The sequence below is a fragment of the Macrotis lagotis genome, chromosome 3 (assembly GCF_037893015.1).
Source record: "Macrotis lagotis isolate mMagLag1 chromosome 3, bilby.v1.9.chrom.fasta, whole genome shotgun sequence".
Taxonomy (NCBI): domain Eukaryota; kingdom Metazoa; phylum Chordata; class Mammalia; order Peramelemorphia; family Peramelidae; genus Macrotis; species Macrotis lagotis.
Window position 1 is genome coordinate 289,324,322 of NC_133660.1, and position 23,235 is coordinate 289,347,556.

A 23,235-nucleotide genomic window follows, 5' to 3' on the forward strand; every position below is an offset into this window, starting at 1 on the left:
TCTGCATCCAAAACCTCCAAGAGAAATAGAAAATGGATTCAGACTATGGATGAGTACAAAAAAGACTTTGAAAAGCAATTAAGGGAGATGGGGGAGGGGAATGGGAGGAGCAATGAGAGCTATGCAGAAAAATTATGAAAAACAAATCAGCAGCTTGGTGAAAGAAATACAAAAAATGTTGATGAAAATAATATATTAAAAACCAGTTTAGGCCAAATGGAAAAAGCAAAAGAAAAGGCAAATGAGGAGAAGAATCCCTTAAAAAGCACAATTGGCCAGCTGGAAAAGGAGATAAAAAAGCTCACTGAAGAAAGTAACTCCTGGGGTGGCTAGGTGGCACAGTCGATAGAGTACTGGTCTTGGAGTCAGGAGTACCTGAGTTCAAATCCAGCTTCATACACTTAATAATTACCTAGCCGTATGGCCTTGGGCAAGCCACTAAACCCCATTGCCTTAGAAAATATAAAAAAAAATAACTCCTTCAAATGCAGAATAGAGCTAAAAGAACCTGATAACTTTGCAAGAAAACAGAAAGAAATAAAAATCTTCCAAAAGAAGTAAAAAATTAGAAGAAAATGTGAAATATCTCATTGGAAAAACAACCAACCTTGAAAGCAGATCCAGAAGAAATAATTTAAAAATTATTGGGCTACCTGAAAGCCATGACCAGGAAAAGAGCATCAGCCCTAGAATCAGGAGTAGCTGAGTTCAAAGCCAGCCTGAGACACTTAATAATTACCTAGCCGTGTGGTGTTGGACAAACTACTTAAACCGATTGCCTTGCAAAAAACCCTACAAATAATACAACAAAATTACCCTGAGATCCTAGAAGCAGAGGGTAAAATAGAAATTAAAGAATTCACCGATCATCTCCTGAAAGAGAACCCAAAAGAAAACTTTCAAGAATATTATAGTCAAATTCCCATACTCCCAAGTCAAAGAGAATATATTAAAAGCTGCCAGAGACAAACAATTCAACTACCATGGCTCCATAGTCAGGATTACACAGCATCTGGCAGCATCTATATTAAGGGCTCGTTAGGATTGAAATATGATATTCTGGAAAGCAAAAGATCTTGGTTTACAACTGAGAATCAACTACCCAGCAAAACTGAATTGCATCTTTCAGGAGAAAAGATGGACTTTCAATGAAACAGGCGACTTGGAAACTTTGTTATTGAAACAACCAAAGCTGAGCAGAAAGTTTGATCTTCAAGGACAGGATTCTGGGGAACCATAGCAGGGGTGGACAAGAAGGACTAGCTATGAAGGAATTAATAATATTGAACTGTTTTTATTCCTACATCGAAAGAACATATAACTCATATGAACTTTCTCATTTATAAGAAAATTTAGAAGGAGCATATATAAATAAGGCATAGAAGGGAGATGAATGCAATGATATAAAATAGTAAAAAAGATGGAGTCAATGGGTGATAAAGGGAAGTACTGGGAGGAAGAGAAAGGAAAGGAATAAGAAACTAAGATATTTCACTTAAGAGTCAAGAAAAAGTTTTTTTTTTTTCCAATGGAGTGGAACAGGGGATGGCAAAGGGGAATGAGTGAGTCTTCATTCTCAACAGAAATGGTTCATAGAGGAAATAACATACACATTTAATAGCGTAGAGAAATCTATCTTACCCTATAGAAAAATGAGAAGAAAGGGATGGGATATGGTGGAATGCGTGATAGAAAAGAGGAAAGATTGTGGGAGAGAGTACTCAGATACAACACACTTTTGGACAGGGACAGGATGACAGGAAAAAGAGAAGAGAATAAATGAGAGTGGGGAAGAATAGAGTGGATGGAATACAGCTGGTAACTGTGGGGAAAAATATTGAAGCAACTTCTCTTGGAGACTTATGATAAAGAAAGCAACTCACCCCAGAAACAGAGCCATTGGAATCTGAACATAGACTGAAGTATATATTTTTCTCTTTCTCTCTCTTTCACTATTCTTGAGGTTTCTTATCTTTTTTTGGGGGCGGAGCAGGTTTGTGCTTACTCTCATAACAGAATTATGTAATAATATAAAATAAATAAACCAAAAAAACACAAAAAATAAAATAAAAACAAAAAACTGAAAGAAAGAAAGAAAGAAAAAAGTAAAAATAACCAACTGGAAACTCGGGAAAGAGAAAAATTAATGAACTAGGGAAAAAAAGCAAAAAAAAGCTAACTGAAGAAAGCAAACTCTGAAAATTAGAATAGGACCAGTAGAAACCAATGAATCTATGAGACTTTTAGATTCCATCAAACAAAGTAAAAAGACTGAAAAAATTGAAGAAAATGTAAGGTACCTTTGACAAAAAAAACAACCTGGAAAATAGATCCAGGAGAGATAATTTATGAATTATTGGACTATTAGAAAATCTAGATCAAAATAAGAGCCTGGAAAATGTCTTTCAGAATATTTTCAGGGAAAACTATCCAAATCTGCTAAAGCAAGAATTCAAAATAGTAATTGAATGAATACACAGAACTTCTCCAGAAAGAGACCCCAGGATAAAAACTGCAAGGCTATGATAGCATAGCCAAATTCCAAAATTCTCAAAGGAGAAAATGTTGCAAGCAGCAAAAATTTAACAATTGAAATAGAAGGGAAACACAATCAAACTTACACAGGGATTATCAGCTTCAACACTATAGGACTTGCAAAACTATTTATCAGAGGAAAAATTACCTTAAATTTCAACCAATAATTTACTACCCTGAAAAGTTCAGCATATTCTGTCATGGAAAAAGATGAATGTTCAACAAAATAGAGAACTTCCAAAATTTCCCGACAAAGATACCAGAACTGAACAGAGAATTCAATATCCAATTAGAAGACTCGAGATACATAAAAAGGTAAATGAGAAGGGGGGGGCAAATATGACTCAAGAACATCAATTTGTACACAATTCTATACAATTCTCAAGAGTTACAAATGTTATATTCTCTATAAAATATAACATTTGTAACTCTTGAGAATTGTATTTCTTTTAGGATAGTTAAAGGGTTGAATATAATTGAAGAGATTGGATTTAGAGGAGATGAATATGGTTGGTTCTTGTCTTTCCACTGAACAAGATGACATCATTATGTCTGAGACAAAAAACGAGATGAAAAGCTGGGGTTTTTTCTCAAAACCCAAGTGTCTCAGTTTCATTTGACCTAATTTAACCTTGTCTTATCCATAAAGGGTAAGGACATCCTATGCTGGGTGGTCCAGAGTCAGTCTCTCATACCTTACAATCAAATGTAAAGTTTTAAGAGAGACCTTCCATGTATTTCCAAGACCAATTAGAGACTTTATAGCTGATTAATTTAAAAGTGACTTGGGGAAGAGGGTGGGACCCTCCTTAGAAGGGTAGGACATAATCCATGCTTCAGTTAATAAGGTTTAAATATTATGGTTGGAGAACAAAAGTGGGGGGATGTGGGAGAGTATGTGCTGGGCAGGTACAAATGGTTCATGAAATTATTTGACTTTGTGTGTCCTTGGAGGGTAATTGAAAGGGGATAAGGGTTAAAATGATTATAATTTGATGTAAAAAAATATTTCATATGGCAATATTGAAAATTGAAAACAACAAAGTAACATTGATTTATCATTTTATAAATGAATGAAAAGAATCCATTATTTTAGTTTTTAATACTTATCATTTGAATTTTTTATTATTTATATTTCCAAACATATCATTCACCTTGCCTTTTCCAGAGAATTAGGTGTCAAGAAAGCACAGCAGATCTAGGGTTGGAATTGGATTTAAAATATCTAATCTTCATCACTTCGGTTATGGCTCCATACATTTATTATCTGTGTAAACCTGGAGGAAGCACTCTAACCTCTTTGCTTCAGATTCCTCATTTGAAAAAAAATGAGCTGGAAAAGAAAATGACAATCATTCTTGTATCTTTGCCAAAAAAAAACCAAATCTGGGGTCAGAAAGAGTCTAACACAACCAAACAACAATGACAATTCCCTTTTAATGGTAGGTATAAATAAAGGATCTCAATTTCTTTGGAATAGGAAACTCTAAACACAAGAAAATTTCTCTACAAATACAAGTCTACAACTTCTTTGCAACTTATACATTTAAGGAATTGTTTTAAGGGACTGGGGGATTTAATGACTTTATACAAGATCATCTAAGTATTTCAAAACACTACTTCTTGAGGAAGTTCTAGTCACACTGCTCACTTGACTCCATATAATGCTCCCTCTAGGCTGTTATAACTTGTCATGAGCTTTCTTGCTCACTTATTTTGGGTTAATGCTGCTCTGAATCCTATTCTCTTGAATAATGAGTCATTGAAAAGAATTATAATTTTTGAGTGGTGTTTCAGCCATCTTCCTAATTTTGTTCCCCCTTCGGGTCACATCCCTCCTTGACATTTTGTCATCCTCTATTGGAATTTAAGTTTTGAGTTTAGGAACTTATTTTTTCTAGGAGAGGAAACTATTATCTGTCTATCTATCTATCTATCTATCTATCTATCTATCTATCTATCTATCTATCTATGTAACTATCTCTCTATGTTTATTGTCTTCCCCATTGGATTGTGAGATCCTGAAGAACTGGGGCTATCTTTGCTTTTCCTATTTATCCCTAGTTCTTAGTACAGAACTTGTGTCATAACATGCTTAATAAAGGGTTATTAAGTAACAGAATAACCTTTCCCTCATGTATATCAGGGATGGGAAATCTTTTTTTCTATTAATGGTTATTTGAATATTTATGATATTATTTTGACACATATAACATTATTAAATTTAGCCCACTATATTTAGTCAAACATTTTAATTCAATCCTAAAAAGCTCCTAGATTTATTGAATTTTGCACCCCACCTGCTATTGCATCAAAGTGCCAGAACAAATGATTTTCTAGAGTTATAAGACCTATGAAGTGAATGTTCCCTGACCTAGATTTACTAAAACCATTTTTTGTAGACTTTTCTAGGTGAAATGTGAATTAAGGTTCAGTTACTTCTTTGGAAAAAATAGATTCAGATATACTATTTTAGATTTTAGTGGTCATCATATCAAGTTCCTTTAAAAATAAAGAAACTTAGATCCAAAGAGATTAAGCCACTTGCCCAAAGAAATGTAATTATTTTTGTGGGACTTTAACCCAGGACTTCCAGTATAGTGGTCTATTAATTTGTGAATTTTCACAAGTGGGAGGAAATACCTGGCCATCTTAATGATCAGTGAAAAGAAAGACATGAAAATATAAAGACACAATATATGTTAGTAGAGAAATAACACAACCCTCATGATAAGAACTTTTACCTAAACTTATTTAATATTACTCAAGTGATTAATTGGTATTACATCCATTCTGGTGATGCTGCAGTTGTTCTAAATTAAGAGGCTTTTGTCATGATAATTCCATTATAGACAACACTTGTAGGCTAGGTTTGCACATAACATTTAGCATAATATTTTGTGCTAAAAATAAATGACTGATTCATTCTTTACAATATGGAAGTATGGTTAAGGGGATACTTTTCTGAGGATTTTTGTTTTGGTGCATTCTCGACCCATTTTATCTTTATTCTTGTGTCATTTTGAAAATATAAGTCAAAAGGTGGTTTTAAGCTTTTTTTTTCAAGGATGGACACTTCTTTCTTGGAAAATTTTTCTCTGAATTATCTTGTCAATGCAACTATGATCTTCTGATCCCTCATCTATAGATGATGAGCCAATTGCTGCCCAAAGACAATATATTGGCATTGGGGCATACAGGTGATAGTATGATGTAACAGTTAATAGATTACCAGATAGCCGCCAAAGCATATCACCACTCACAAAACAAACTTTATGAATTCAAAGAAGAGAAAGAAGATCTGGGATGTATAAGCAAGGAAGCAAATTGATTGATTGCCAGTAATGGACTTGACAGTGAATTTTTGACACAAGACTGAGATGTTACACATATTCAGAGAGAGAAATTGTTCAGAAAAAATATTACGTAGGAGAGCAAAAGTATAGGACAATAATAATTGCAGCCATGCTGAGAAAATTTCCCATCTAGACTGTCAGATAAATTAGCAGGAGCAACGTATCGTATAGGACTATATATCACTTGGCCGTCATGTGGCCTGAACGATACCATTAAAATAAGATTTTACTAACAAACTTATAGTTGAATAAGTCATAATCTCAGATATTATTTACATAACAAATTACATGACAAATGTGAAAAATGATTTAAAAATAAAGAAAAATGGGTGAATTTTGGATTGCAAAAGTATGTTCTTTAATTATTTGAGGGGGAAAGGACATGGAAAGGAAAGGGACAACTATTTAATAGGGAGCCCAATAATATTGACTTCACTACCAGATTAATATATTTACTAAACTTCATTAATTCCTTACCAGAATCACTGTCCATTTATGTGCAAAAGCCCTTCTAGTTCTGTTAATGTTTTGACTTTCTCTGTTATAATGACATATCTTGGATATGTCTGCATTGGTTGTGTTTGTATCACTAATTATAATTTATTTTATTTTTTCTGTGATTTTACACTTTCTTTTCTAATTTTCTGCAAAAACTCTTTATGGCATGCTTTTGTTTAAATTTTAAGTTCCAAATTCATTCACCCTTTTGTCTCTCCCATCTCCATCTTGGATAGGCAAGTAATTTAATATAGATGATACATTTGCAGTCATACAAAACTTATTTTCATATTAATCAGGTTGCAAAACAAAACCTAGATAAATAAAAAAAACAAAAAAGGAAACAAAAAATAAGAGAAATCAATGAAGTTCAATCTACATGAATACCCTATCAATTCTTTCTCTGCAAGTAGATAGCATTTTTATTAAAAGACTTGGATCATTGCTTGCTCATAATAGTTAAGTCATTCACAAATTATCACTTTACAATATTGTTGGTGTTATGTCCATTGTTCTCCTGGTTCTACTGTCTTCACTATCCAAAAGTTTATATGGCTTCCCAGGTTTTTCTGAAATCATCCTGCTAGTCATTTCTTAGAGCACAATAGCATTACTTAACAATCAGAAACCACATTTTGTTTAAGCATTCCCCAAATGATGGTCATTTCCACTACAACAAGGTCTACTATGAGTATTATTGCACATATTTCCACTTCTTTTACATTTAACACTTTTCCAGATACAAATCAAATATTGTTCTTGTTGTATTACAAGGCATTCTAATTTATCTCCCTCTGGGAATTGTTATAAATTACTCTCCAGAATGGTAGGATTAGTTCACAATTTCACCAAGTGCTTAGTGTCCCATTTTTTTCATAAGCCCTCCAATATTTATTATTTTCCTTTCCTGTGATATTATCTAATCTGATTAATATCAATTGATACCTTGAAGTTTTTTTTTTCTAATCCTTAGCTTTTATGAATTGAGAGATAATGTCTATTTTTATAAATTTGACTAATTGGATATTAGAGAAATTAGGTCTTTAACAGAATACCTGAATAATTCTCTCCTTCCACAGTTTCCTGCTTTCCTATTAATCTTTTGATTGTCAATTTGTTTAATTTTAAATAATCAAAACTTTTCATTTTGCTTTATGTAATGCTCTATATATCATTTGTCATGAATTCTTTCATTATCAATAGAGCTGCCAGTGAAATAAACCATACTCCTAAAATCTACTTACGGCTACGTCATGTACCTATCTTCACTTTATCTTGGTGTACAATGTGAGATATTCTACTCCTAGTTTCTGGCAAAATACTTTCCAGTTTTCCCATCAAATTTTATTAAATAGTGAGTTCTTGTCTCAAAGCCTAGGAACAGTTTAACCAATTCCATGGCCCACTGTTGGCTTTCCAAGGTAAAACCTGCACTGCACTGTACTCCAGTTCTAACCATTATTCCAGCAAGATAAGACCTTTCCTGCCAACCTCCTTTCCAGGCTTGGGCTGGAAAATTCTCTTAGTTTAACCTTTTGATGGTTATGGCATTCTAGAACTGAATTTGCTCTTTAATTTCAAGGGTTTTTTGGAGGGAAACTGGTGAGAGATCAAAGTGAGTCCCTTCTTTTGCTTTGCCATCTATTTCTGCTCTTTAGAAGGGAAAAATAAGCATTCAAAAAACACTTTTTTCTTCCAATCCTTCAAACTATTCACCTATCCATTCATACTGCAATCTTTCTGTCTCTGGCTCTATCTGCTTCTACCTTTCTTTCTCTAACTCTGTCTCTGTCTCTCTTTTTCTCTTTCACTGTTAATCTGAGACTCTCTCTCTCTCTCTCTTTTTCTATATATATATATATATATATATATATATATATATATACATACACGTATATGTAAATATTGCCTATCTATGTCTTTAGCTATTAAATTAAACAAGTTTACATTATCAGTTGCCCCCCCCAAGAAAGAGTTGTTATGATTGATGATGAAATATAAAGTTAAGCAAAAGAAGGCTTCTGTTCTTAAAAAGTTTGAAATTACTGAACACTAATTTATGAAGTACTCAACTGCGGAAAAAAAAGTAATCATATTAGGTTTTAGGGATATAAAGGCAAAAAAACTAGACAGCCTTTGCCCTTGGTACTTTAGCAACATTCTAACCATTCCTGAAGTGGTTTCATTTTTTGAAATTCACACCAGATATTTACCTTGGAGTAAAATCAGTGACCATATTTTCCCATATTTGTAGTTTCAGATTACGCCAATTGACATACACCTGATCAATTGAAGGTTGTCATTATTTGTAACAAATGATATACCTCTGGAAAAGTAACAGAGAATCCGCAAGGAGATAAAAGATGCAATGGAAAATAAATACAAAAAGGACATAAGAAAAAAAATAAACAATGCATAAAATTAAGTGTAATAAAAGAATTCTTCTAGCTAGAAAGATAAGGAAATGTTCCGTGCAAAATCATATCATCAAATTTGAGATGAAAAGACTACAGTGGTCATCAAATCTAACTTGTTCATTTTACAAGGACCCACACAATACAAAGCTATACATATATTTATATATGAACATAAATATATTTTTGCTTCTATATATTTTGTGTGTATATATGACATATATATGTCACACACAGACATAGACACAGGCACACAGACACACACACACACATATATATATATATATGTATATATGAAGGATGAAAATATCTTTAACATGCATAGAAAGGGAAGAGCATTATTGTCATTTTGATGGATGGAAGGAAAGTAGGGGAAAAAAAGAGAAGAGAAAGAGTGCATTAAGAGGGGAAATCAACAAGACCCTCATGATGGCTGCTTTGGTTAAGCTTATTTACAATAGCTTGGGAATCAATTAATGATCCATCCATTCTCCTAATGGCACTGTTACTCAAAGACAAATGGGTCTATGAAATATCAAGAACTATTGATATATTATGTCCCATGTAACATTTAATCTAAGAAGCTTTTTGCTAGATGGAATTTTTCCATTGTAGGCTAATCACATGAGTCATATTATACATTTGATGGGTCAAATATATATTTTTCAGCTTTTTATGTTTTCATAAATGGACATGACTGTCTCGGGCAAAAAAATATACTCCTGATCATCTTACCCATAGCAACTGTGACCTTCTGGTTCCTTAGGCTATAGATGATAGGGTTCATCAATGGAGGTAGTATCGTATAGGCCATTGCAATTAAAAGGTTTTGAATAGGTGATGAGTCTGATGTATCCCTGAGGACTGCAGTTATTACAGAAATGAGAAACAGCATGAGGATAATTAACTGAGGGGAGCAGGTTGAAATTGCCTTGTAGCGCCCTTCTTCAGAAGGAATCTTGAGGATACTGGAGAAGATGCGAGCGTATGAGGCCATTAGAAAAGCAAAGCAACATAACAAAACACAAGAACTTGCTACAATTAATACAAACTCAGTATGAAACACATCAGAGGCTGAGACTTTCAAGATGTGAGGAATATCACAGAAAAATTGGTGGATCACATTGGATCCTCTGAAGGGAAGGCGGAACATGTTTCCTGTATGGAGAGCTGAATATACCAATCCACTGAGGCAAGAGCCAGCTGCCGCCCAGAGGCAACGTGCTGGTGTCATGATGATGCCATAATGTAGAGGGTGGCAGATAGCCACAAAGCGGTCATAGGACATGGCCATAAGCAAAGCAAACTCTGTTGCTACAAAGAAAAGAAAGAAGAATATCTGAGCAGCACAGTCAAGGAGGGACAAGAACTGAATGCCAGCCAAAGAATTCACAATGAATTTAGGAAGAGTGACTGAGATGGTGCAGATATCCAGGAAAGATAAGTTGCTCAGGAAAAAATACATAGGAGAGTGAAGGTGTGAGTCAGTAATAATTGCAGCGATGGTGAGAAGATTCCCCAATAGAGTTGCTAGATAGATCAGCAGGAATAGCACAGCATGTAGGACCTGCAGCTCCCTCATATTGGAGAACTCGATGAGGAGGAATTCTGTGATGATGGAGAAGTTGTTCATCCCTGCTGTTGTGATGGATCTTAACTAACATCAGATAACACTAGGAGTGGTAAAAAAAAGTGAAAGTGAAAACAATAAATTAATTTACTTATTCAGATAGAACCTGTAAACTATTTTTTCCCATCAAGCTAATACAATAGAAAAAGTACACATTACCTTATAATGTCCAGTTCAACTGAAGGAAGAGCTTGCAGCAGAAATGATGAGGTTAAGATATATCCAATTGTTCTGGAACAGAGTTACACATATTTAGCTGTCCAGAATGACCAAAGGAAGTTCTGAATATCAGAAAAGTGAAAGGCACTACCAAAGAAGAATTACTAAGGGTGATAATAGATTTTATTCATGTTTATTCATGTTTGCAAACACATACACATATATATGTTAGAATATGCATATATACAATTATACTCAAACAAACATATTAATACATGTGTTTGTGCTTAGACACCTATACATAGATCTATAACTATAAGTATATATCTGGAGATCTACGTCTAGAACTATATGTGTATTTATAGTAGATAGATAGACAGCTGGATAGAAGATAGATAGATAGATAGATAGATAGATAGATAGATAGATAGATAGATAGATAGGTAGATAGATAGATAGATAGATAGATAGATAGGTAGATAGATAGATAGATAGATAGATAGATAGATATTCAGAGACCTTCAGAGATGACAAAGAAGGAAAGATTATCAATTTTTACATATTTTATAGGACTGTGCTCAGAAAAATAGTTTGAAAGCATTCAAATATTATACAAAATTAGGGTTGGCTAGGTGGAGTCAGGAGTAGCTGAGTTCAAACCCGGACTCAGAAACTTAATAATCACCTAGCTGTGTGGCCTGGGGCAAGCCACTTAACCTCATTTGCCTTCCAAAATCCTAAAAAAAATTATACAAAATTAAGTTAATTTTATTGATAATATTGGTTCAGATTATGGTAAAGAAAGGCCCCAAACCAAGTCAATGTTTTATGCAAAGTGACCAAAATCATTAGTAGTAAAATCAGAACTTGAAACCAATTATCTTGAATAAATCCGAAGTACCTCTTTTAGAAAACTCTAGAAATAAAAATAGCTACGAAATCAATAGCAGTGTTCTGTATCGCTGTTCTTATTTTTCAGTTGTGTGTTTTTCTTGGCAAAGATACTGAAGTAGATTGTCATTTCCTGTTTTGCTCATTTTACAGATAAGGGACTAAGAAAAAGAGGATTAAGTGGTCAGCCAGTAAGTATCTGAGGACCATTTTGAATTCACAAAACTAAATCTTCCTAAATTCAGAACTGGCATTCTATAAAAGCCAACCTAGGTCCTTGATTACACCAGCCCCCTTTTAAAATTATATATAATACATTTAAGATTTGTATCACAGGCTTATACTTAACAGAACATGAAAAAGGAAAATTTCATCTTTTATAAAATTATGGCCATATTTTATTTATTTGCTTCCCTTGCTAACCTCAACCCTGTAGTCCAGTCTTTTTTGGAAATGACAAATATGCCAAGAGCACTAATTCTGAGTTTGCAAGTAAGCAACTGGTCAACCTTTTGCAGCTTAGATGTGCTTCCTCATTCTTGCTAAGACTGTCTAGATTAATTAGTTTGCTTTCTAAAAAGGCACAGACATCCCCTTTGTCTACCCAGATTTGAAAGTCTAGCAACCAGCTTTAGGTTCTTCAGGCATAAGAATTTCCACCTAAATAAATTTCTTTTTGTCCTCATTTGCTGAGAATCTATGTAGATAAGGTAAATAAGACTTCTCCCTGTTCTCATAGAACATCTTCCCCCAGTTAGAGAAGACCTTTACAGGAAGTGTGCAAATATCTTCCTTCTGTTTCAATAATCAGAATATGGAAGCAGAAATTCAAGAGATCTGATATTTAGAGTAAATTTTGTTCCTTCCTAGTCACTGTAATGTTAGTGTATCCTATTCATCTATCACTTCTTGCTCCCTCAGATTGCAGGAGCAGTCAGTATCTATAAAATACTGGTTTGGACAATATAATTTTCACTGCCCTCTCCTAGAGTCAACATTTATAATTCCCATAATCCCTGCACATTTTCTTTATTGTGTGAATGCAATCTATTTCTATAGATCAGCTACTATGACTTTGAACTACTGCAAGAACTAATTCATTTTGGAAAGGGATTAGGAATGACATTATGACTCTAATCTATAAGCATGTGAAGAAAATAAAAATACATCTACCAATGCAGATGAGCAAGAAACAAATAGAGTTAGATGTAGAGATGGATATGACAGAGATAGACATAAAAATGGAGAGTTAGAGGGTGAGGTAGTTATACTGACACACACACACACACACACACACACACACATATATATATATATATATATATATATAGAGAGAGAGAGAGAGAGAGAGAAAGAGAGAGAGAGAGATGATAGAGAACTAAATGAATAGATAGCTATATCACTGAGGACTAGAGTTAGCAATAGAAAAATTGAAGGAAAAATAGGCAGATATGTGTTTACATAAATATATACACATCAGTGTGTTTTATGCATATATAGATAAAAATTTATCACTTCCATTTAACTTGCTTGACTTCAGCCACTTTCCCAACTATCCTCCATATTATGGACTCCTAAGTCCACATTAGAATTCAAATATTCAGTCACTTTATCTCAATATTCAAACATTTAAACAGTATTATCTAAATTGAGTATCCCTGAATTCACAGACCCAGCATACTCTCACTTCTAGCACTATATGTATTTACCTTTAGCTTAAATACATTTACACACATTCACATTTACACATACACATGCATACAGACATACTCACAGATGTGAAAAGGATATGCATATTGTTATGCTCCAGACTTCGTTTTCCCCCTAGAACCAAAGGTGAGAAAGGCTCCACAATTCTCAGAAGGTAATATGACAAAATAGAAATTTAAAGTTTTCAGGTAATATCAGAAGTTTCTTAATTTTAATTTCCCCTAAGCAATGAATAATATTTGCTCTATTTCCTTAACTTTTAAAAGACCACTTTCTAGTCATTAGATGTTAGAAAATTTAACATCTACTTTAATTCACTGAAAAGTGGTTTCAAATTAAAAGAGTTGATGATGATCATATGTGTTCTTTGAACTTAGCTGAGGAATGGCTGAGGTTCTCAGTGAAGTCAGGCACCCTTTTATACATTTCTCTTTCAAATGTGATCATAGGAACAGAAATTCAAAACTGGAAGAAGCTGAGAGTTCAGTTATCCAGGATTTTTAGTTACCAAGAAAGAATAGAACCATGCAGTGGCCCATTCTAAGGTGCCCAGTTTGGAAATGACAAAGCCAAGGTTAATTAAGTGTCTTCTGCTTCAAAAGTCAACACTTCCTCCATAGAATTTATTCACAAGTCCAACCTAGGGGTGGCTAGGTTGCTGAGTGGATAGGGCACCAGCTCTGGAGTCAGGAAAATCTTATTTCAAATCCGACCTCAGACACTTCATAATTTACCTAGTGGTGGTGGCCTTGGGCAAAGCATTGTCTTTAACAATTTTTACCTTTAATTGTCTTTACCCCATTGTCTTGCAAAAACCTAAAAAAAAAAAGTCCAACCTATCGTTGTTGCAACAAAATTAAATTACCTATGAGGGCATGAGGGTTACAAGAGAAGTGAAGTTCCAACTGACATCCATGTCCTTTAACCCTGCAGGTATCTTCGTAGCACTCCATCATACAGATTAAAATACAGAGGAACGATGAACAGCAAGGGAATAACTCACTTGTTCCACTCTCCTTGTGATCAATAACACACATTTGCAAATAATTAAAGAGAGAACTGGGGCACTATCATCATAGATCAGAAAATAACACTTTTGTGATTCACAAAGTATGCTTCATATTTCATCTCTTAGTAGCCTCAAAATGACTCTGAATTACAAAGATAATACTATGCAAATGATTACAGGCATATTAAGGGGAGGGGGTCTGCAAAGCTGAGGCTTGCCCCCATATTCAGCTCACAGTAAATCAACAAACATTTATTAATCTTGTCCCAGATACTGTGGCAAGCCCTGGAGTTATAAAGAAAGGCAAAAGACAACCCCTGACCTCCACAAACTCATAGGCAATGGGAAGAAAAAAGAAAGTCCATAATTAGATACAGAGGGAACCCAAAATGATTACCTGGGTCACGAGAACCAGAAGTAGAATTTGGACTAAATTTCTACTTGTTTCCAAACCACCACACTCTCTACAATGTGATGCTAATTTACATCTCAGAATAAAAGCATCACTTACACTGTGACCATCCCAGTGATTTTGAATTCACACATTCAGCACTTGAACAAACTGATCAGCCACAGAAAAAAATAATAATCACAATGAAAATACCTGAATGCTTTGTTCTTCTATGTATACTTTCCAGCATGTGTTATGTTTGTCATTAGGTTTTCTAGCTATTGAAACATTCTACACATACACTGGAGACTATTTCTTTCATCACCAACTAATTTCATTCTCACTGCCATGCTCAATAATATGGCTAGCATAAGTCCCTGAATCGACAAGCATTGTGGAGAATTTTGGTGATTCTTTTGTTATAGAGCTTGGTTAAATATGTTGCCCTGTATCTTTTGGAGACAGTTCTGGGAAATCACCAGAGTACTCACAGTAAACATCATCATTCTATGACCCATCCCTTGAGAATAATTAGAAGAGACATAGTCTATTTCATAAAAAAACATGGCAAAAAAAAATGTTCCCTTTTAGACTCATTGCAATATCAGCCATAAAAGTATAACCTACTGGGAGTCTCTCAGTCAATGACGGTCTTTGTCAAAAGTCAATAAAGATTTTTTGGACTTTGACTATATCTCATTCACTGTGTTAAGAGTAAGAGAAAAATGGGGGAAGAGCAGGAAAGGAAGACAGTATCTGGCATAAGGACATGAGGGAGAAATAGAAAGAGTACCACTAAAGGAAATAAGGAGAAGAATGTTTTGGTTTCTCCCCACTAAATGGAAGTTTTTCTAGTCATGGTTCTGCCCTCCACTGAGAGGATGAAATCATAGGAGTAGAGGGTAATATTAAGATATGAGTAGTATGAAAAGAAAATGTGATAGGACTTTGTTTTTTTGAATTTTAATACATTGATTAATAATTTCTAATACTTTAAAATTTATATTGTTTAACATGCCTTTTTAAGGGCTATACCTTGAAAATATCTTAGAAAAGGGAAAATGCTTACATGCACAAAATATATGATATATACATACATAATATATGTTTATATGTATGTAAATATAATATCTTTTGGTGGTAACAAAATTGAGCAACGTTTGACCAAGTCATTCAATATGAATGCTATGGAATACTATTGTAGTGAAAACTGAGCTATGAAATTATGATGGAGTGCTATTGTGCTATTAGAAATTACGAGAGGAATAGTTTCTGAAAACTATGGGAAGACGTATATGAATTGCTTCAAAGTGAAGTGAACAGAATCAAGAGATGATTGTACATAGTGACAGGTATGCTGTTATGATGATCAGCTGTGAAACACTTAGTTACTCTGGTCAATAAATGAAGACAATTCCAAAGGACTCATGGTCTAAGATGCTATCTACCTCCAAAGAAAGACTTAATGTACTTGGGTTTAAATTGAGATAAAATTTTCTCACTTTCTTCTTTTTCTGCCTTTTTTGTGAAATGTTTAATATGGATCCAAGTCTTATATAATTTGACATGTACGATTGAGAGCATGATACTTTCTCAGTGGACAGAAGCAAAGGGGGAGAGAGAATTGAGAATGTTTCAATTTCACAAAGGTAAGAATAACAAATACTTTTAATTCCTCTGTTTTCCTCATTCTGTTCTGCTTACTTTTCTTCACTTGCTATGTCTCCCCATATTTTTAATCATCTTCCTAATCATTTATTAGAGGACAATAGAATTCCATCACAATCATACATCATAACGTTTTTGGTCATTACTGAATTGGCAGGCATTGCTTCAATGTCTAATTCTTTGAAATTCCAAAAAGGGTACCACAAATATATTAACATATGTTCGTCTTTGTCCTTTTTTTTATCTCTTTGTAAAATAGGCCTTGAAGTAGTATGTCTGAGTCAAAGAAAATGCATAGACCTTGGAGCATAGCTCTCAATTATTTTCTAGAAAGGTAATTCACAAATTAACCAATCAATGTCTACTTTTTTCCACATCACTTCCAGCACTTTTTTGCCTCTCTCTGATGCTAGATATTGTAATAATAATCTGACATATTTATTTTTCATTTGTCTTTAAGTGCCATCTCTTATAGTGACTTAGAATATTTTTCATGTAACAAAACTAAAATAGGACGGAACAAAAATAAACATTGACATGTCACTTTATAAATGAATAGATAAAACAATTTATCATATTATTAATTTTTATTGATACATTTGAATATATTATTTATATTTGAATTTTTATTATTTATAGTTCACATGATTGCATCTTGCTTTGCCTTTTCCAGAGAACTAGATGTCATTGTATCTAGATTGCACAGAAAATGAATGTGGTGCTGAGACTGGAGTTAAAAAATGACAAGTCTTCTTAGTTTGAGTATGAGACCATAAATTGACTATCTGTGCAGAACTGGACAATAGACTGGGTCTGTTTACCTCAGTTTCCTCCTCTGAAAAATAAGCTGGAAAAGGAAATTGAAAATCACTCTTAGCCAAGACAACCCTAGATGAAGTCATAACTAACAAGAACAATAACAATTCCTTCTAGGTAGGGATAAGAGAACTAAGAAAGTCGCTCTAATTTTCATTGGGATAGAGAACTAAGAAACCCACTAATAATGCAAGTCTCCAACTTCTTTGTAACTTATACACTTAAATAGTTTGCTAATGCACTGAAGGATTTAATGATTTATTCAAGTTCATCTAATTTTCAAGTCACTCTTTCCTAATGAAGTTCTGGTCATACTATCCAAATGACTCTATTTATCATTCTGTTCAGACTGCTCTACCATCCCACCAGCTTTCATACCCACCTGTTTTGGGGTTGTGGTGTTGCAAATCCTATTCTCTTGATTGGTGAGACACTGAATAGGATTATGATTTTTGAAGAATTTCAGCTACCCTCATCACTTTTTTCACCTTTTTTGGGAATGGTTGAACAAGATATGGTGACCCTACTTCTAACTCCCCTTCCTCTGTTAAAATGTAAACTCCTTGCATTTAGGAAATTTATTATGGGGGGGGAGGCAAATATTATCGATCTATCTATTGATCTATCTATCCATCCATCCATCTCTATTATCTTCCCCTTTGAACTGTGAGTTCTTTGAGGAAAAGGACTGGCTCTGGAATTTCTTTTTGTCCCCAGTCCTTAGCACAGGACTTGTGACATAATATATCCTTTAAAAATGATTATTGAGTTTCAAACTAATTTTTCCTTCACCAAGATGAGCTAAACTCATTTTTGTAAACATTTTTTTGCAGGTGAATTTTGGCTAACTTACAGCTTTTGGGAAAATAACTTGGAATAAAAGGCCTTAACTCTGTCAGTGTTTATTTCCTTTATCTCTAGTCCCAGGGCTGAATTTTTGAGGCCAAATTTGGGCCACAATCTGAATTTCACAAGGGATCCATTATATTTTCAGTCAATGTTAGTTTCTTCCTAACTTACCTATAAATGAACTTAAAACAAGAAATAACAAATAAAATTTGAGTAAATATGTATTTTTCAATATAGCATGGTCCCAAACAGAAAGAGTTAAACCTTAGAGACCATCATGTCCAACTATTTCATTTAAAAGTGAGGAAACTTAGATACAAAAAAAAATAATCAACCTGACTAGAGAAATATGACTTTTTTTACATAACTTGAACCTAGAACTGTGTATAAGATGGTCTATCAATTTTTCAAGTTGCCTATGTAGGGGAAAGACAAGACCACCATAATGGTCAATGAAATGAAAGACATAAAAAGCGAAGGCACAAATATATTGCTAGAGAAACAAAACAACCATCATGAGAGCAGCTTTTGCCTAAACTTATCTAATATTGCCCACCGAATCAACTAGTTTTGCATTCATTCTTCTGATGATACTGTTGCCCCTAAGTAAGTGGGTGAATGTCACAATAATTCCACTGCAGTCAATAACCACTTATAAAATGAGTCTGCTGTATTAAAATAAATAATTTATTCATTCTCTTTAATATAAAATTATATCTAATGGGTGCTATTCTTTGGTGCCTTGTTTTGGTACTATATGTATCAATTTTATTCTCTGCCTTGTATTATGTTGTACATATAATAGTCCATAGATAAATTTCTTGCCTTTGTTATGTTTTCAAGCCTAGACATTTCTTTCTTGGAAAAAAAAAAATTCTCTGAGTTATCTTATCAATGACAATTGTAATTTTTTGATTCCTAAGGTTATAAATAGATGATGGGTCCAAAAGACAAATTGTGCACAAATACAACTTATTGGCATCATGGAGATTCCATAGAGTAATAGGTGGCAGATATCCACAAAGTAGTCCGAGGACATGGTCATTAGCAAAGGCAACTTTGTTACTTCAAAGAGAGAATGAAGAAGCGCTGTGCTGTGCAGCCAATGTACAAGATAGATCGTCTATCAATCAAGGAGTTTACAATCAAATTTTCAAGTATGACTACAATTTGCAATATAACTGTTGATTCATCAAGGAGAAGCTGCTCAGAAAAGAAAATCATAAGAAAGCAAAAGGTGTGGGACATTAATAATTGCATCAATGGTGATAGAATTCACTTTCAGGATTAACAGGTAAATAAAAAAAAAAATATTGCATGGAAGATCTGAATCTCTTGTTTGTCATATGACCTGGATTACACCACTAAAACAAAATTAAACTCTCACTTCTTTTCTTATGAAACATACAGTATAGCAGTTGATTAAGTCATATTCTTAAATATGACTTACATGATGAATTACATGAGAAATATCATTAAAATGATAGAGTATTGTAATATTTTGGAATGTAAAATTAAATTCTTTTATTATCTAAAAGAATAAATATTAAAGGAGGGAGCCCAGAAATGCAGACTTCATTACAACTCACTTCATTACCTGGACTTCATTTTCTTCTTGATAGTAGTCTCTTTCAGTTCCCTTTAGGTTTTAATTTCCTGTATTATAATGACATATCCTGAAAATAGCTAGATTAACTGTATTTATATCACTATATATATATTTTTTTTCCAAATGATAATTTTTATACTTTCTTTATCACCTGTAATAACACATTACAATATTCTTTTTTGAAATGATGGGTTCCAAATTCTTCACTCTCTCCATCCCTCATTGCTCCCAATTTGAAAAGGCAATCTACTTGATATATATTATCCATGGGCATTAAGTCAAACTTTTTCCAAAATTAGATGTGTTGCAAACAAAAATGCATAAAAAATATACAAAAAATGAGCACTTATGAATGATTTTTTTTCCATCCATCAATCCTTCCATCTATCCATTCATGCTGCAATTTCTGTGTCTGTGTCTATCTGTCTTTGTCTCTGTATTTTTCCTGTGTCTGGCTCTTTCTCCATTTCTGTGTCTCTGTCTTTGTCTATCTCTGTGTCTCTGCCTCTATGTTTCTGTGTCTTTGAGTCACTGTGTTTACCTTTCTGTGTCTCTTTGTGTCTCTCTGTCTCTGTCTCTGTCTCCCTCCCCCCATCTCTGTCTCACTGTCCCTGTCTGTGTATGTGTTTATGTTTTTCCATATATTCAATTAAATATATTTACATGAATTGTATTCTAAGAAAAACATAGTCAGGTGGCAGACAAATATAAAGTGGTAGATAAATATAAAGTAAAAGAAGGCATTTGTACTTAATACATTTGAAATTAATATACAATAATTTATGATGTACCCAGTATGTGCAAAAAATACTTTATTAAGTGATAGGTCTAGAAAGACAGAAATAAATGGACAGATGAAAAAAGCAGTTTTGCCATCAAAAACTTTAACTGCAATTTAAACTAATTGAAATGGTAGCATTTTAAAAATTGCATCAGAGATTCCCATTGATTTATAACTAATTACAATATTTTACATGATTACAGGTTGAAATTCAATATATTGAAAAACATATGACGGGGCGGCTAGGTGGCGTAGTGGATAAAGCACTGGCCTTGGAGTCAGGAGTACCTGGGTTCAAATCCGGTCTCAGACACATAATAATTACCTAGCTGTGTGGCCTTGGGCAAGCCACTTAACCCCAATTGCCTTGTAAAAAAAAAACTTTAAAAAAAAGGAAAAAAAGAAAAACATATGATGAATTCAAGAGAAGCACTATTTTTTATCAATTGAACTGACTGTATGCTATTGCAAAGGGAACAAAGAATCCACCAAGAGACATCTATAAAACACTTATACTTCTAGATGCAGTAGAAAGCAAAGTGCAAAAAGAACATAGGAAGCAAAGATAACATAACATTAGGTATAATGAAGGATTATTAAGAATTTAATATATGAGAATAGATTTTATTACAAAATCATAACATAAAATTTGGGATGGAGGGACTAAACCCTTTTAAGTGTAGCCCCTTCATTTTTTAAATAAGCAATTAAGTGTAATAAAAGATTACATTCAGCTTTAGGAACGCGGAAAGATTTTGTCCAAAATCACACCATCAAAATTGAAGAGAAGGGACTATAGCAGTCATCAAGTCCAATCATTTCACTTGGAAAATGAGAAAATTTAGGAACAAAAATATTAGTTACCTAGAAAGTATTAAGTATAAACATACATATGCAGATATATATAGATATATGTTTCTATATATTTTTGCATTATGTATTGTATATTGTATATCAATAAATAAATATGTATATGTATGTATGTGTGTAGAGTGAATAGCTCTTCATTATGCTAAGAAGGACATCATTATCATAAAAATGGGTAATGAAGGTGATTTTCATTCTTCCTTTTCAAAGAATATACTGATAGTAGGGAGGTAATGCTATGACAAGCAAGTAAACTGAATTTGAGTGAGACAGGCTATGCTAAGTCACCAACCTCAGTTTCCTCTGGAGCCACTTGGGCTAGACATGAATCAGAACACCTGGAGATGACACTGAATGAGAGACAAGATCAAGTGACTCATCCAAGGTCACACAGTAGTAGTAAGTGCCAGAGGCCACATTTGAACTCAGGTTCTCCTGCTTCAGGGTCATTTCTCAAAGAGTATGACAATGAGGAGACAAGAAATGGGCAGGGGGGGGAGGGAAAAATACAAGCATCCTTATGACTGCTTTTTGTTACACTTATTTATCATTGTTTCAAGGGATAAATTAGCCATCCATCCATTCTCCTGATGGCAATGTTGCCCAAAGAAAATGGGCAGACATCATGATAATTACACAATAGACAATAACCTCTTCTAAGATGAGCCTATGTTAGATGTAGGGAAATCTTTTTTCTGCCAAGGACCAAAACTTACATTGAACTTTATCTATATTTAGTCAAACATTTAATGAATGCTCTTCTAAAAAAAAAGTCCTAGATTTATTGAATTCTAAGCTCTGCCTGTTTGCTTTGGCAGTGCCAGACCATATGATTTCACGGGCCTTGACTTACAGACTGGACATGTACCCACCCCTGTTCTCTGTTATAAGAAAATAAATGATCGATTCATTTATTTTATATAATAGTTTATCTCAGGGTCTGTTTTGATTGATGATATTATTTTTGTTGCATTTACTCCCCATTTAGGGCTATCTTGTATATCACCTTACACATTTGATGGAAAAAATACATATTCTTTAGCACTTTTGTGATTTCATAGATGAACATGTCTTTCTTGGGGGAAAACAATCCGCCTGATCATCTTACCCATGGCAACTGTAATCTTCCGGTTCCTCAGGCTATAGATGATAGGATTGATCAATGGAGGCAGAACTGTATAGATCATTGCAATTAAAAGGCTTTGAATAGGTGATGTGTCTGATGTGTCCCTGAGGGCTGAAAGCATTGTAGAAATAAGAAACAACATGAGGATGATCAGCTGAGGGGAGCAGGTTGAAATGGCCTTGTAGCGTCCTTCCAGAGAAGGAATCTTGAGGATGCTGGAGAAGATGTGAGCATACGATGCAATTAAAAAAGAAAAACAGAATAAGAGTAGACATGAACTAGCCACAATTAATAGAAACTCAGTATGTAATACATCAATATTTGAGACTTTCAAGACATGAGGAATATCACAGAAAAACTGGTGGATCACATTGGATCCGGAGAAGGGCAGTCGAAACATGTTTCCTGTGTGGAGAGCTGAATAAATGAACCCCCCAAGCCAAGAGTCAGCTGTTGCCCAGAGACAACGTGTTGGTGTCATGATATTGCCATAGTGTAGGGGGTGGCAGATAGCTACAAAGCGGTCATAGGACATGGCCAAAAGCAAAGCAAACTCTGTGGATGCAAAGAAGAGAAGGAAGAAGATCTGAGCTGCACAATCGAGGAGGGACAAGGAGTGAATGCCAGCCAAAGAATTCACAATGAATTTAGGAAGAGTGACTGAAATGATACAGGCATCCAGGAGGGATAAGTTGCTCAGAAAAAAATACATAGGAGAATGAAGGTATGGGTCAGTGATAATTGCTGCAATGGTGAGAAGGTTCCCCATCAGAGTTGCTAGATAAATCATCAGGAACAGCACAGCATGGAAGACCTGCAGCTCCCGAATGCTGGAGAACTCCATGAGGAGGAATTCTGTGATGATGGAGAAGTTGCTCATCCTTGGTGGTGTGTTGGAACTTTGCTAAACATAAAATAACACTATT

General features: G+C 34.1%; 2 protein-coding genes across 2 annotated transcripts; both read right to left on the reverse strand.

The window, feature by feature from the left end:
* Positions 1–6,071: 6,071 nt before the first annotated feature.
* Positions 6,072–10,436, reverse strand: LOC141519446 (olfactory receptor 14I1-like). The gene is made up of 2 exons (XM_074231686.1): positions 9,539–10,436; positions 6,072–6,091 (listed from the first exon to the last, which is right to left on the reverse strand). The coding sequence occupies exons 1-2, from the start codon at positions 10,434–10,436 to the stop codon at positions 6,072–6,074; spliced, it is 918 nt and encodes a 305-aa protein (XP_074087787.1).
* Positions 10,437–22,238: 11,802 nt separating this feature from the next.
* Positions 22,239–23,189, reverse strand: LOC141519447 (olfactory receptor 14I1-like). The gene has a single exon (XM_074231687.1). The coding sequence runs from the start codon at positions 23,187–23,189 to the stop codon at positions 22,239–22,241; it is 951 nt and encodes a 316-aa protein (XP_074087788.1).
* Positions 23,190–23,235: the final 46 nt, after the last annotated feature.

Coding starts and splice junctions, on each gene's coding strand:
- LOC141519446 (XM_074231686.1), bottom strand. CDS start 10,436: ATGAACAACTTCTCCATCATCACAGAATTCCTCCTCATCGAGTTCTCC. Junction 6,092..9,538: donor GAAGGTCACAGTTGCTATGG/GTAAGATGATCA, acceptor GGTATCGTTCAG/GCCACATGACGGCCAAGTGA.
- LOC141519447 (XM_074231687.1), bottom strand. CDS start 23,189: ATGAGCAACTTCTCCATCATCACAGAATTCCTCCTCATGGAGTTCTCC.